Genomic DNA, 16878 nt, shown 5'->3' with positions numbered 1-16878 from the left:
TAGATGGGACTAGGGGAAAATAATTATTCGGCACGGACTTGTAGGGCCGAGATGGCCTGTTTCCGTGCTGTAATTGTTATATGGTTATATGGTTATATAGGTAAATGCGCAGTCTTTTACCTAGAGTAGGCGAATCAAGAATCAGAGGACGTAGGTTTAAGGTGATGGGAAAGATTTAATAGGAACCTGAAGAGCAACTTTTATATACAAAGGGTGGTAGGCGTGTGGAATGAGCTGCTGGAGGAGGTAGTTGAGGCAGGTACTGTCACGCCATTTCAGGAAGATTTGGTCAAGAACATGGATAGAATGTGTCTGAAGTAAGGTTCCAACCCGAAATGTCACCTTCTTCATTTGTCCAGAGATGCTGCCTGACCCGCTCAGTTACTCCTGCATTTTGTGTCTATCTCTAATTTAAACCAGCATCTGTAGTTCCTTCCTTCACATAGATAGGACAGGTTTAGCGGGATATGGGCCGAATGCAGCCAAGCTGGGGCACGTTGGTTAGTGTGAGCAAGTTGGGCTGAATACCCCATTCCCATGATGTTTGACACTATGACACTATTGAACTGCTTATTATTATCCGAGTTCCCGCATTCTGGGAAAAATTAGTCTGCCATGGAGAGTAGCGAGAATTCTCGTACCGTAGGTGGGACACCAGGAGCTCCTAATGGGTTGCCAGGAGGTTGAAGGTCCTCATAGGTTGTAGTCGGTGCTGACAGGTGAATTTCATTGGCTCATTGGGAAAAAAATACATAAGCAGTAGTTTTCAGAACCAAGGATAACCGACCAGTAATGTTAAATGTCCGCCGAACTTCACAGCCGTGTATCTCTGGCTTCTTAAAAGATGTCTCCACTCCTTCTCCCCCCTCTTTTAAAGGACTTACCATACACTGTGCCTTCACCATCTTAATTACAGCGCCAACCTTCCTGTTCATCGTGGTGTCCGTCTGCATCACCTTGGCTTTGCACCGTGAATTTCACTCAGCACTCCCCCGCTTGCCCTGTCCCCCGCCTGCATAACGGGCTGGTGAAGGAAGCGATGTGTGTGTGTGTTCCACTCTAACAGTTGTCGCCGGCAGTTGCCTGAAAAATCTCCTAAGTGGGACAGTCCCATAGCGTCAGCAGTTACCTTGTTCAGAGTTCAACATGCATTCAGGGCCCCAGGATCATATTTTTTTCCTTCCTTTAATTCTATTTTTCACAATGCAAAGGATGCCAGCTACATTACCTCAAATGAATGACAGTTGTCTACTGCTTGCTCAAATATGAATGAATGAAATGAATCTTGCTAAGGGCTGCTTTTGACGATGTTCGCGAAACACAAGAATTTTCACCCAACTTCAACACAATTCACCAATGGTGCAAAGGTGTGTGTGGAAAACAGTAACCATGTGATTTATGATTAGCCCTTCTCAATCAGCTTGTACAGTGCACCACAGTGGCGCAGCGGTAGAGTTGCTGCTTTATGGTGCCAGAAACCCGGGTTCAATCCTGACTACGGGCGCTGTCTGTATGGAGTTTGTACGTTCTCCCTATGACCGGGTTTTCTCCAAGTGCACCCGTTTCCTCCCACACTCCAAAGATGTGTGGGTTTGTAGCTAAATTGGGATTGGTAAAGATTGGTAAAAATGGCCCCAGGTTGTAGGATAGTTAGTGTACGGCGTGGACTCGGTGGGCCTAATGTCTAGATACACTGTATCTCTAAAGTATAAAGTGTAAATTCTGAAGTCACTCTGCTCCAGTGTACAGCAACAAGCTGTGTGCACTGTATTAATGCACACAATGCATCTTAGAAATTATGCATGCATTTGTGAAGATCAAAGTCTTCATCTCCTGTAAAGACGTGGCACTATAAATGGAAAATGTCGGCATTCACATGTGAAAACCAGCAGTGGCAATGCGAGCTACAGGTTTAATTTACTTTTTTTTTTCACTTTTCCAGAATTCTTCGGGAGCATCTTGGGGAGAAGGAAGTTTCCATTTCTCTACTGATCGATTCTGTGCAGGACGGGGACCTGGGAAACTATTCTTGCTATGTTGAAAATGGGAATGGGCGAAGACAAGCAACCATTCTTCTTCAGAAGAGGGGTAAGCATTTTTGCCTTCGTTCTTTCTTTCTGAGGACTTGCGAATACATTGACGAGGACCAAAACGCAGCTCAAGGTATAAAAAAAGCAAGATGTCTAATTCAAGCCATGCATGTCCTGCCAGGGAAGAGATTCATTGTACTAAATACACAACAAGGGAACTGACAAAGGACTTTCACAAATAATATGATGACTTCCATCTAAGAAGACTAATTATTAAAATGACTAAAACCAGTGGACTGTGCTGGCTTAATTTAATTTTTCCAGTAATGTCATTTGCCTGGATCCCTTGAGGTTCCAATTATTTGTTTGAAAGTGCATGCATTCCTCTCCAGTGTTTGTGCAGTTAGTCCTGCTCTGTTTCATCTCCCCATTCTCCAATCATTTTGGTTTTGATTCAATCTTTTGAAAATGGCATATTGTGCTACAAGGGTTAGAAATCCATGGTGCATTGTCCATCCATGGTCACCCACCAATCCCAATTATAACTGCAAAGCTCGCTGATTGCTTTCTTCTCCTTTCCCAAATGCTTCCCTGAGCTTCCCATATAGACCTTCCACAGGCCATTTGTCGTCTATCTCAGTCCTATTCTCCCCGTTGTTCGTCTAAAAGATGGGGAGTGCGTATTCGAGCTTTCATTGCCAGAGACGGACACTAGTTAGCCTTGTACTGAGTTTGTGTCTACTAAATCTGAAACTGGAAAGAAGTCTTCCAGTCGAGAGGTACATTGAGAATGTAGGAAATAAACACAAGGGCTGTGGCCATTTGGCCCATTGACCTTCTCAATCATGTTCATTGTTTCACTTCAATGCCTCATTTCTTCACTAACAATGTCCTTTGATTCCATGCTCCTAATTTTGATTAACCCGTGATGGCGTTACCCTGGCACATTTTTATTTGTTGTTCAACATTACGAAATGAGTTTGTCTTGTAAATAGAGTAAATGGGTCATACCGTGTAGAAACGGGCCCTCTAAACCTATCCTATCCATGAACCTGTCTAAATGTTTTTTAAATGTTGCAATAGTATCTGCCACCACTACCTACTCTGACAGATTGTTCCATACGCCCACATCCCTTTGTGTAAAAAAATGACACCTCAGCTTCACACCTGGTTCTCAATTCTCCTACTCTGGGCAAGGGATTCTGCGCATTTACCCGATCTATTCCTCTCATGATTTTGTACACCTCTTTAAGAGCACCCTCATCCTCCTGCAAATAGAGTCCCAACCTGCCCAACCTCATCCTATAGTTCAGGTCCTTGAGTCCTCTCAACATCCTCACAAATCTTCTCTGCCAAAGCCTTTTTTGACCAGCCTATCTACCTGTGATGTCATTTGCAAGGAACTATCTACTTGCACTCCTAAATGCCTCTGTTCTACAACACTCCCTAGAGCTCTACCCTTCACTCTGTAGGTCCTGCCCCTGTTAGACTTCACAAAATGCAACACCACTTTTCACTATTAAATTCCATCAACCATTCCACAGCCTACCTGGCCAACTGATCAAGTACCTGCTGTGATTTTTGACAACTATTATCACTATCTACAATGCCACACACTTTTGTGTCATCTTCAAACTTGCTAAATCACGCCATGTACATTCTCATGATGAGTTGAACAGGTACTTTGGATCCGTCTTCACTAAGGAGGACACAAACAATCTTCCTGATATACTAGTGGCCAGAGGATCTGGGGTGATGGAGGAACTGAAGGAAATCCACATTAGGCAGGAAATGGTGTAGGGTAGACTGAAGGGACTGAAGGCTGATAAATCCCCAGGGCCTGATGGTCTGCATCCCAGGGTACTTAAGGAAGTGGCTCTAGAAATCGTGGACGCATTGATGATCATTTTCCAATGAACTATACATTAGGATCTGTTCCTGTGGATTGGAGGGTAGCTAATGTTATCCCACTTTTTAAGAAAGGCACGAGAGAGAAAACAGGGAATTATAGACCAGTTAGCCCGACAGCGGTGGTGAGGAAGATGCTGGAGTCAATTATAAAAGATGAAATAGCGGCACATTTGGATAGCAGTAACAGGATGTGTCTGAGTCAGCATGGATTTACGAAGGGGAAATCATGCTTTACTAATCTTCTGGAATTTTTTGAGGATGTAACTAGGAGAATGGACAAGGGAGACCCAGTGGATGTAGTGTGTCTGGACTTTCAGAAAGCATTTGATAAGGTCCCAAATAGGAGATTAGTGGGCAAAATTAGGGCACTATTGGGGGTAGAGTGCTGACATGGATAGAAAATTGGTTGGCAGACAGGAAACAAAGAGTAGGGATTAATGGGTCACTTTCAGAATGGCAGGCAGTGACGAGTGGGGTGCCGCAAGGCTCGGTGCTGGGACTGCAGCTATTTACAACATACATCAATGATTTAGATGAAGGGATTCAAAGTAACATTAGCAAATTTGCAGATGACGCAAAACTGGGTGGCAGTGTGAACTGTGAGAAGGATGCTATGAGAATGCAGGGTGATTTGGACAGGTTGGGTGAATAGGTAGATGCATGGTAGATGCAGTTTAACGTGGATAAATGTGAGATTATCCACTTTGGTAGCATAAACAGCAAGGCAGATTATTATCTAAATGGTGTCAAGTTGGGAAAAGGGGAAATACAATGGGATCTGGGGGGTCCTTATTCATCAGTCAATGGAAGTAAGCATGCAGGTATAGCAAGCAGTGAAGAAAGCGAATGGCATGTTTGCCTTCATAACAAGAGGAGTTGAGAATAGGAGCAAGGAGGTCCTTCTGCAGTTGTACAGAGCCCTCGTGAGACCACACCTGGAGTATTGTGTGCAGTTTTGGTCCCCTAATTTGAGGAAGGACATTCTTGCTATTGAGGGAGTGCAGCTTGTAGGTTCACAAGGTTAATTCCTGGGATGGCAGTACTGTCATATTCTGAGAGAATGGAGCGGCTGGGCCTGTATACTCTGGAGTTTGGAAGGATGAGAGGATATCTTATTGAAACATATAAGGTTATTAAGGGTTTGGACATGCTAGAGGCAGGAAACATGCTCCCGATGTTGGGGGAGTCCAGAACCAGGGGCCACCATTTAAGAATAAGGGGTAAGACATTTAGAACGGAGATGAGGAAACACTTTTTCTCACAGAGAGTTGTGAGTCTGTGGAATTCTCTGCCTCAGAGGGCGGTTGAGGCCGGTTCTTTGGATACTTTCAAGAGAGAGCTAGATAGAGCTCTTAAAGATAGCGGAGTCAGGGGATATGGGGAGAAGGCAGGAACGGGGTACTGATTGGGGATAATCAGCCATGATCACATTGAATGGCGGTGCTGGCTCGAAGGTTCTAATGGCCTACTCCTGCACCTATTGTCTATTGTCTATTGTCATCCAGATCATCAATATAGATGACAAACAGCAATTGCACATCCATGATGGAAGCATGGTTTGCTTACAATGACTATCTTTCAATTGTTCTCCATTGTCTGTGAAGTGCTTTGAGATTTCCAGAAGGAACAGAAAGCAAAATAGAAGTCCAACTATTTATTTATTTCGTGGTGGATCAAAATGAGCCAGGCTGCATTCGGAAAGTTAAGGTGGAAATTTCGCTTCCACCACCTGTACCTTGCATCAGGGAAATATTCAATCAGCTGCTTAACCATTTGAGAGTGGTGTCCATATCAGTTCAATGAGCTTCAATTGCATGTATGTTTCATGTTCTGATATAACCTTCCCACCCATTTGATGTTGCAGGATATTTTTGTGACAGCTAATCTGAAGATAAGCAGATTCAAACTAATATTCACTCTCAAGGTAACCTGGTAGTCTAACGTTACCATGGGGATCCTTCTTATCAACGCTGTAACCAGGGATGACGACACAAATGTCAGTGTATGTTGCTCCTCTACAATTTACACTGATCCCCCATTGAGATGAGAATGGAACTTGGTGAGACAACCCTGCATAGAAAGCACATGAGGAAGCACAGGGATACCTGTTCTGATACAGAAATGCAATATAAAGCGATGGTCTCTGTGTATAACCAAGCAGGCCTTACGTACACATATGCCAGATTAAGCAGTTATAATCTAATTGAAGCATTCCAACAATGTCATCAAGCACCAAGGAGTAGCTGAAGACCTTCACTTCCATCTTCTGTACCTTGCATCAGGGACCACCAGCTTTCTAACCTTGATTTTTGCCACCTCTGGCATGATCAGAGGTTTACAGACACCTTTATTGTTTGTGAACGATGCTGATATTTATTTAAAAAAAGAAAGGAACCTTTGTTCCTCTTTGTGTGGGAAGGAACTGCAGATGCTCGTTTAAATCGAAGATAGACACAAAATGCTGGAGGAACTCAGCGGGACAGGCAGCATCTTTGGAGAGAAGGAATGGGTGACGTTCAGGTCAAGAAGCAGGGTCTAGACCTGAAATGTCACCCATTCCCTATCCCGCTGAGTTACTCCAACATTTAGTGTCTATGTTCCTATTTATTCTGCTGCGATTAGGGTTGTACAGAAACAGAGTGTTGGTTGGCTAACCAAACCCCGCAGTATGTATCCTCTTGGAAGCAGCACATTATGTAGTCGCTGGGCCTTGAGCAATTTGTTTTTCGTGACTGTAACTACTTGTGCACATCTATGCAATGGAGGATGCTTTCCTTCCCTCCCCTGTGTGTGCATGAGATGAACTCAGAGAGAAGCTCCGTGGGGCATTAATGGAGCTGCCAAATGAAAAATGTTTTAACGTCTATGAGTGAAGTGGATTTACTGACTGAGGTATTTTGATAGAGAGGAAAAATTGCTTATGCATTTCGGGATGCATGCCATACATTACTTCAGACAATGAAGCCATTCTGTTTCAACCTTCAGCACAGGAGCACTAGTCAATACATTCTTGCTGGAACGTTAATTGTGTTACCAGCAGAGTTCTGCGCTGGTTTCCTTCAAATGCTGCTCTGTGGAATGTGACACCAGGGCTGCACTGCTTTTATGTTTGTTCTGTACTGCAAATAGCAATTTCCCAGTAGGTTTTCGGCTCTCTAGTGTTGCTTGTGTGAAAAGAGCATTCTGCACTTAGCAACATGGCCACTGCTCTTCTGTGGTGTCATTTAAATAAGAAATGATCATAATTTAATACAAATCTACACACAACCGTATTCAAAATACTCCCATAGATTTCTCAGGTCAATCTCTCGAACAAACTTTGCATTAGCCTCTTTCTTTCATATTTGTCGGAGTATCAAGTGCTTCACTTTATTTTATACATCACTGACTGTAAAAATATAATTACTGAAGAAACACTCCTGCAGGATATGATCCCTGGCAATGAAGCCATGAGGCTAAGGAGAGCCTAAAGGGCCTGTCCCACTTGCCGATTTTTTTCAGCAACTGCAGGCGTCATATCAGTGTCGCCAAAAGATTTTGAACATTTCAAAATCCAGCGGCGACAAAAAAAACATTGCGACACTTGAAAAAACGGCGCGCATCAATACGTTATCAGGCCGCGTCGCGCCGCATCACGTCGCGTCATGCCACGAATTTGTCGGTGACCTGATACGTCAGTCAATGATGCCGGCAGTTGCCGAAAAAATCACCAAGCGGGACAGGCCCTTAAGAACTAGATACTTCTGCACAGTTTATGACCAATGCAAGATTGTTATTGTCTATAGGACACGTGCATATATTAATTAGTTATCTGCAGAAAATAAACCAGGGTGCATATTTTATTGCACAGTCACTGGAAGTGTTTGTAGTTCCTGTTGCTTTTGAAGGGATAACCACGATAGATATTTACGGTGATAAAGTTAAGTCAAACTGTGCTGAATTAGCTGGTTTGAGACAATTTGGGTCAATCAGAGATTGACAGGTTTTTGATTTTTGATTAGTAAGGGTTTTAGGGTTTACGGGTAGAAGGCAGGAGAATAGGGTTGAGATAGATCAACCATGATTGAATGGCGGACTAGACTTGATTGGCTGAATGGCCTTATTCTGCTCCCAGTACTTATGAACTTAACAAATTAAAACATATCCTCATTAGTTAGATTTATATCTGCATCCTTTTGTACCCAAAAACCTGTTGCTGCAAAATTGGTGGAATGCGTGAGATAATACATGCAATGAGACTTCTAAGAACTCCATGATTGATAGTGTGGTAAAATCATCAATGCTCAATGCACTTAGTTTGGTTACCAGTGGAGGAACAATTTAGTTGCCAGTGGAGGAAGGACTACCACACAACCTAGTCAATCCTTCATGCCATTTACAATTGGGCACATTAAAAATGACCAATTTCAAGAGTTGGATATATCGAGGTCTGATGGTACCCTTGATGCTTAACTGCTGAAAGTCCCAGGACAGCTTCTTTAGATTAGTTTAGAGATACAGTGTGGAAACAGGCCCTTCGGCCCACTGAGTTCCCGCTGACCAGTAATCCTCGTACACTAGCCCTATCCTACACGCAAGAGACAATTTACATTTTTTACCGAAGCCAATTAACCCACAAACCTGTACGTCTTTGGAGTGTGGAAGGAAACCGGAGTGCCTGGGGAAAGCCCACGCGATCATGGGGAGAACGTACAAACTCCGTACCGACAACATCCGTAGTCAGGATCAAACCCGGGTCTCCGGCGCTGTAAGGCAGCAACTCTATCGCTGCGCCACCATGCTGCCCATCTGTAAAAATGACTGTTGAGATTGGTGTTGATGCCATTTTATCCCCACTTCTCCAGTGCAGTCTAATGGCTGCAATATAAACCACTCAATGCCCCTGTTGAATGCAGCCTCTCCCTGCAGCAAATCCCACACATTGCTGCTCTCACCGTTGCATGGAAAAGCTTGTGTGATCAGCCTTCATGCAGCAATGTGGTCAGCTTTAAAAGTATGCCTCCCACAAACTCATTTTTCAGCTTCCTCTGGCAGTCAACGCCTGACATCTGTGATCATTCCCCCGAGACACTCTATTTCTGAACGTGAAAATGTAATAAAATTGCAAATCATTAAAAAGACAATTGAACTGCTCTTGGCACAGTGGGATTGTACTGCATAATGAAAAACAATATTAGCAGACCACTGTGCAATTGCAAATGATTCATGCAGTATGCTGGTAGATGATGGCTCATGTTGATGCTTTCGACAAAACATTTGCAAAGTTTATTAAAATTGTTGTCACTTCTCAGCAGCAGAGTTGGGTTGAGGTCCTTTTGCCAGATAGATTGGAGGTGAAGAAAACATTGTGTATAAGCAAATCGAGAAGTAAGGAACCAATCTATACAGACAATATTTGCGTAGAAATAGTGTTGCTAATAATAAAGTTTACTTTATTATTGACCCCAATCATAATTCTTCAGATGGTCTTGGTGAAAGTGTGTTAAATGATGGCGACAAGTAAAATGTCAGAAATGTTACTTTGAAAAATGTAACGAGGGCCAGAAGATTCCAGCTTCCATTGGTATGATTACTGATTGTTTTCCCAATGAATGTCTTGTGATCAGGTAGTCAGAAGCTCCATGAATAACTCCTCTGATTCAGTCACGAGTGTAAGGTAAGTGGTGGCAGTCGCAATAATAAATCCACGGTGAGGGTTAGATGATACAGCCCATTGTGTTGGAAGACAGGGAGATGCAGAGAGAAATGTGGTGCATTTGGGGATCACCTTATTAAAAAATATATGAACATTTCACCTAAAATATGGTTTAATGTAAATAATTCCAATGGCCTTGTTAAGCCCAAGCCCCAATCCTATGGTCAGTAAGTCAGATCACAATCACAATAATACTTTATTAGCCAAGTATGTTTTGCAACATATGAGGAATTTCATTTGCCAAGTCAGTCATACAAATAAAAAGCAACGGAACACACAAAATACATTTTAACATAAACATCCACCACAGTGACTCCTCCACATTCCTCACTGTGATGCAAGGCGAAAAAAAGTTCTAATGTCTTCCCTTCTTTGTTCCCCCGTGGTCGGGGGCCTCGAGCCGTCCGTTGACGGGACGATCTTGACCCCCGTACCTGGCAGTTGGGCCCTCCGCATCAGGGCGATCAGCTCCTGCATCGGGGGGATGTCAGCTCCCCCGTGCCGACAATCGCACCCCGCATCGGGGCTGGTCGAGCCTCTGCGTTGTTGGAACTTCCCGACCCGGCCTCTCCCGAGACTGCGAGCCCTTGATGGTAAGTCCGCAGTCCACAGTTGATGTGATATCAGGCAAGGGATCAGCTCCGATGTTAAGTCCACACCCAGTCAGTCCGAGGAGGCCTCCAGTTTCATCGATGGTAGGCCGCAGATCAGCCGGAGATGTAACCCAGAAAACAATCGCATCTCCAACAAGGTAAGAAACTGAAAAAAGAGGTTGGACGGGCTTGGACTTCATTCCTTGAAGTGTAGGTGATTGAGGTGTGATCTTATGAAGGTGTATAAAATCACGAGGACCATAGATATGGTCAATGCACACAGTCTTCTTGGGAAGGGTAATAAAAAACTAAAGGGCATAGGTGAGAGGGGCAAGTTTTAATAGAGACCACGAGGAAACTGCTTCACACAGAGGGCAATACGCATGTGGAGGAAGCTGCAAGAGAAAGTGGTTGAAGCACCTACAATAATAATGTATGATATCTGGGAAGTTTTTGAGGCATGTTGGCCACTCACGGGCAAATGGGATTAGCCCACATGGACGTCTTGATCAGTGTGACCAGTTTGGCCAAAGGGCCGGTTTCCGTGCTGTATCAACTAGTTACTCTATGACTCTAATGTTTTGAGTGAAAGTACATTTTTTTTTAAATGGAGAGCAGACCAATGGAAGATGGAAGAATGAAGTATGGTGGTGCAGCGGCAGACCTGCTGCCTTACAGCACCAGAGACCCGGGTTCGAACCTGACTGGAGCTGAAGTGAACATGTATTTGATATGGATGGCTTCATTCTTGCCAATTCATACAATACAACCATAACTTCATGCTCTCACTCAAAAGGAATAAAACCCAACCCAAATAATCCCTGTCAGAGATAAGCAAATAAGGCCGAGCCCTCACCTTACATATAATACTGCTAAATCTCCACTCAACGGAAGCCATACTAATTAACGGCTCCACTAGCCCGTGATAGACCTCTGTCACATCGATCAGACAGCACAATAGATTCAAAGATAAACAGAAAATGCTGGAGTAAGAGCGGATCAGGCAGCATCTCTGGAGAAAATGGATAGATGTCCTTTAGGGTCGGAGCCCTTCTTCAGACCTGACTCGAAACGTCACCTATCCATTTTCTCCACAGATGCTGCCTTACCTGTTGAGTTACTCCAGCATTGTGTGTCTATCTTTGGTATAAACCAGTATCTGCAGTTCCTTGTCATAGCATTATGGAATTCCCCTGGCTCAGTTTTTCTGCATAGCTCCATGTATAACTTTGAACTTGCATCTATGACCAGATCATTTTCTTCTGCATGCTCAAAGGATGAAAGAATGAAGGGAGAGTGCAAACTACACTGATTGTTTGCAAACACTCTTGCAAACTTTACATTGATACCATTTTGTTCTTTTTGTTCATTGTCTTTGCCCAAGAGATTGAACGACTATTCTGGGCCTTGAACCCACTGCCCAGCTAGATTCAGCAAAGAACTCAATATCACAATAACATTCATACTCTTTGCACGTACAGAATATGTGATTTCAAATGGCACTGTAAACAACAGAAGTCACAGTGGTTTATACACCTCATTAAACTGCAAGACAGTACACATATGTTTAAAACTAAAACACCAATCTCTTTCTTTTATTGTACGCTACAATTTAGCTTATATCTGCTGAAAAGCACATGTGCCGTGCGCTCCACACAATTTTTCTATTTCCTTGAGCTCAATTGTTCCTACAATTCTTCTCTAGTAACTTCTAAACGACTCCCTGCTTTCTCTCAATGCACTGTGACTCTAGTCCCTAGTGCAGCTTTGCTTTTGTTTCCCATTCACTGCCTTATTCACAGCCCATGTTAACTGGAATTTTGTTTTGCCCTTTGGGGTTTACTAATTTTCTCTCAATTCAACTGTGTCGAGTTATTACTCTTGAGTCTGCTGGCAGCTCACACAACATAATCCTTGCTTTCAAGTTAACGAGCAGACTGCTTACTGTTATTTCAACGAAACTACTCTCATGTATCTGTTGAATAGTGTTAAGGAAGGAACTGCAGATGTTGGTTTAAACCGAAGTTAGACACAATAAGCCGGTGTAACTCAGCATCTCTGGAGAGAAGGAATGGGTGACTTTTCAGGTCGAGACCCTTCTTCCGACTAGACTAGTCTCAAGAAGGGTCTCGACTTTAAACGTCACCCATTCCTTCTCTCCAGAGATGCTGCCCGTCCCACTGAGTTACTCCAGCTTCTTGTGTCTGTTATCTGTTTAATAGAGCAGGCCACATACATACAGAGGTCTGGGCTGAATGTTGTCAGGAATCAGGATACCTTTATCAGTGTAAAAATCAGAAAGCACTAAATATCCGAGGCGTGTTTAAAAATATGTGTCCTGGCATATTTGGGGGAAAAAATCAACAGCGCCAACTCTGTTTCATTCTCAATTCAATAAAACATGTTTGCAATATCTCACCTGCAATTACGTTAATGTTGTCAATTTACTGTGAGGATCTCCATGGGGGCTTTCCCTGTGCGTGAACAGAACCATATAATCAAAGCACATTTTCTTCAATTGCACTTCTCTGTTATATTTCAATGTCAGACTCAGCGTTCGGTGTCACAGGGAATTGTAAAGAAATTGATGATGCCTGCAGTCTCTAATTGTTCTTTTATGCACCCATCTCATGTTTATTTCATTGCATTAGGTGTGTATCACCGAGGGTCTGCACATTTACACTTCGGGTGTTAATTCAGTAGGCACTATTTAATACATTCATCAACAGCAATGGTGTAAACTGAAGCCTCCGAGTTTATTTTCCTGAGAATCAACCAGTATTACGAAAATGGAAGAGGGATTTTGATGAGCGTTTCAAGCACTTGCACATCAATTATTTTCATATTAATTTGTATTAATTTGAAAAGCATTATGTTATTTATAATTACGTTGTTCAAAGGATGCAAGAATGGGATAACAGCCCAGGTCTCTGGCAATGAGAGGCAGCAGCTCTACCAGCTGCTCCACTGTGCTGCCCCATTAGTTTAGTTTAGTTGAAAGGTATAGCACGGAAACAGGCCCTTCGGCCCACCGAGTCCGCACCGACCAGCAATCCCAGCACACTAACACTATTCTTCACACACTGGGGACAAATTTACAATTTTACTGAAGCCAATTAACCTACAAACCTGGACGTCTGGAATGTGGGAGGAAATGGGAGCACCCCACGGAAAAAATCCATGCGGTCACAGGGAGAACGTACAAACTCCTACAGGCAGCAGGCTCGCTGGTGATATAAGGCAGTAATTCCACCGCTGCGCCACCGCGCTGCCTCTGAATTAGTTTAGTAAAGCATTTCCTTTCCCAAACATTGAGAGAAATATATACAGTACCTGCGCCCATGTTATGAATAAAGGAAACACCATCAAAGCCTTATGTTTTAAGCTGCTACAGTAATAGAGTTTCAGGTTTCAGTCTCTCTAGCCTCCTATCAATCTTCAGTTTTGGGGTGCAGCTGACAGCTGGACCAGTTGTAAAGATGTATTTTACGGGGCTGGGTCATTTGATTCCCTGAGTGGCCTCATTGATTTAGACAGAGGTCAGTGCTGACTCTGCAGCGATCTGCGTGCATCTGAACCACAAGGCTGCCGCGGCAGCTGAGCAAACCGCAGCATTCAGCTGTTACCATTAGAAACGGCTCATGTGGCCTCTGATTCCAGCCTGCTCAATGTACCAGCTGACTGTAAAAACCATGCTGCTCAGATATGTAGATAACCGCCTCTGTATACAATTATCCAAATGCCATGAATACCTGACGACTGCCCTCTGCATAGGAAATGTAAAATGACAGGACATTAAAGATATATGAAAAGAAAGAAGCACATAAGAATATCTTTATACCAGAAATATTTCACAAGCTTTTAAAATGAAATTTTTGTACATCACGTTCAGCTGGAATTAAATTCTGATGTACAGTCGTAATTTATCACTGCCATACTAAATATAAGACAGAATTGGCCATTCTTATCACCTTAGTTGTCCTGTTCCTGCATATATGCCCGACCAATAAATTGTATTTTATTTATGTAAAAATATTATTCCCCGTGTCAAAATGATAAAGTATTCCTGTAGATGTATGAATAACATCTATGCAATGTACAGCTAACTTCGTGTGTTAATAAATGTGGAGTGGAGATGTATTCTCTGCAGCATTCACATCATTCTCTGCAGCATTTACAAAGGTTCACCAAATGTTCATATTTACAAAATATTCAGTGGCAGCAAACATGGAATTCAAAGAAAAATGTTGTTAATGTTAAATAGGATGCTTAGAACATCAATGTGAGTGAGAGGGCAAAAGTGATAGTTGGACTTACACTTGCCGGGACAATAAAGATCCACAGGGTCTCCAGCCTAAAGCAGATTTTTAACGCAGAGATAGATAGATTATTGATTAGTACAGGTGTCAGGGGTTATGGGGAGAAAGCAGGAGAATGGGGTTGCGAGGGGAAAGATAGATCAGCCATGATTGAATGGCAGAGTAGACCTGATGGCCTAATTCTGCTCCTATTACTTATGACCTTATGACCAGGCTGATGGGGGTGACAACTGGTGGAAGTGGTCTGAATTCATGCTTTTTGAATCTGAGGATGAGCCAGAATGGAGGTAGGCTTTTTGACTCGTGGTGCCTGCTGTGTATTGTGGCATCGGGGATGACGCCAGGTTCGGCGGTGACCACACCAACACTTGCAGCAAGCAGGGTGAACTCACGTGATGTGTATTATTTACAGTGGTAAGAAAGCCTAGGACCACATGGGGGGCGCTGTCCCTCACTATCAGGCCACATGTGCATGTGATCCCAGTGGCTCAGTCTTGGTCTTCAACGGACAAGGCCTGACCATCTCAAGTTTCTCCTTGCAGTTCACCTTTTCCTCGACAGGAGACATTGGCAGTCTTTGGTTACCTCCCGTCAGCTCAGCTATAGGCTTGAAGAGGCAGTACTGACAGACTTTAGATTATCCTGGCAGCCAGTCTTTGCCTCTGTGTGTGTGTGTGTGTGTGTGGGCGGGTCAGTCCCTCAAGGTCTGTGGGCAAGAAGAGGTTCTGGCACCTCAGGCTTATCCCAGCCACTTTGTCTTAGCCATAGTAGAGGCACGGGCTATCTAGGATTTCTTCCTGGCAACCCAGTCTTGACCACATGGTGGCGCTGGTGGTCTCAGGTTTGTCCCAGTGGCTCAGTCTTTCTCAAACCTGTGACAGAGGAACACAAGAGGCATCCCACTTTGTCTCACTTCTTCCTCCTTCTTCCTCCTTCTGCTTCTTCTCCTCCCCACCCGCCTAGTTCGAAGGACCAGGTGGCCAACCAATATCAGCTAATTGGACCCAGATGTTACCAATGATGCTGGGGATTGGCATTGCCTGGTCAGTCAGCCAGTGATGGGGATCAGAGCACCACCCACAGGGAGAGGGCACTGACATGGTATGTAGGAGATTTAAGTAAGAAGACTTGATACCCAAAACTTTAATTTTCACCTTTCCTGAAAACTGACTATAAAATCCCTGCAAAGCTAGTGTTCTTCCAGAGATCAGCTGATGCTACACATCATTAGCTAGCTAGCTGGTCAATGCTTTCAGTTGATGGTCCCTCATTGTCAGCTGTAGATGAGACATGAATAGCACTGGGGGCCGAGGTTCAACTCTCTTCCTGAAGTCAATCCCATTTGCCCAACCTGCTCAGGATACGGAGCTGAATCTCCACACCTGTGAGATGGCCCATAGAGCAGATCAAGCCCTGAGTCTGGTATGTGCTGGGCCCCTGCAACAGGCTGACTCCTGTCAAGGGCCTTTGAACTGTTTTCAAATGTCTCCGGTAATTTATTGCTCAGTCAGATCTTCAGAGAAGACGAACAACTCAATCCTCTGTCAAGGAACTGCGGATGATCACAGCAACACACAACATCTGTGTTGTCGACTCATTGTCGAGAGCCATTGGAGAATTCTGCCAGATGCCTCCTCTCACTGTGCATAATCCCATGAAGCCCGTCACAAATGGCTTGCTGAGATAGCTCAGTTCATGCAGCTTGACTCTGGTCCCCAGCTGATGAAAGAACAGACTGTCAATTTCAGCCGTCATTCAGTTCTGCAGGGAATCAGGGCTATTGGCTCGCCGTGCCGTGATATATACCGATAATGCTTCATTTGAGAGAGATCTTATCACCGGAACGTGCAGCAAATGGGCAGTTCAAAGTAGAGATACAGTAAAGCAATACCGCAGATGCTGAAACTGTGAAATAGGAATAGAAAGTGTTGGAAAAGCCCATCCTTGCAGGAATGAACAAGGCTATCCTGTCAATGGTCTTTCACCGCAGGTCAGAGCTGAGTTCAGATAAGAGATCATTAGGCCAAAATATTGGGTCAGATGGAGCTCAGAAGTGGTTGGCTCATCTGTTGGTAACAGCTCTGCCCAACCTCTGATGTTTAGTAATCATTTAAATAATGTTTACTCATTTAATAATATTTAATAATAAGGAGTGGCACAGGCAGAGCTGCTGCCTTATAGCGCCAGAGACCCTGGTTTGAACCTGACTGCGGGTGCTGTGTGTTCGGGGCTTGTACCTTCTCCCCGTGACTGCGTGGGTTTTCTCCGGGTGCTCCGGTTTCCGCCCACACTCCAAAGACTGTATAGGTTTGTAGGTTAGTTCGCTTCAG

General features: G+C 43.8%; 1 protein-coding gene across 1 annotated transcript in view; it reads left to right on the top strand.

Annotated features, from left to right (window-relative positions):
- The window catches only part of il1rapl1b (interleukin 1 receptor accessory protein-like 1b), a 1086945-nt gene that overhangs the window by 1024537 nt on the left and 45530 nt on the right, over positions 1-16878 (top strand). The window contains exon 8 of the mRNA XM_055644538.1: positions 1943-2088. Within this exon, the coding sequence (XP_055500513.1) occupies positions 1943-2088 (146 nt within the window). The remainder of the gene's footprint in view (positions 1-1942; positions 2089-16878) is intronic.

Source organism: Leucoraja erinacea, chromosome 13 (assembly GCF_028641065.1).
Source record: "Leucoraja erinacea ecotype New England chromosome 13, Leri_hhj_1, whole genome shotgun sequence".
NCBI lineage: Eukaryota > Metazoa > Chordata > Chondrichthyes > Rajiformes > Rajidae > Leucoraja > Leucoraja erinaceus.
Note: the sequence above shows the minus strand (reverse complement) of the source record. Positions and strands in the feature narration are given on the sequence as shown.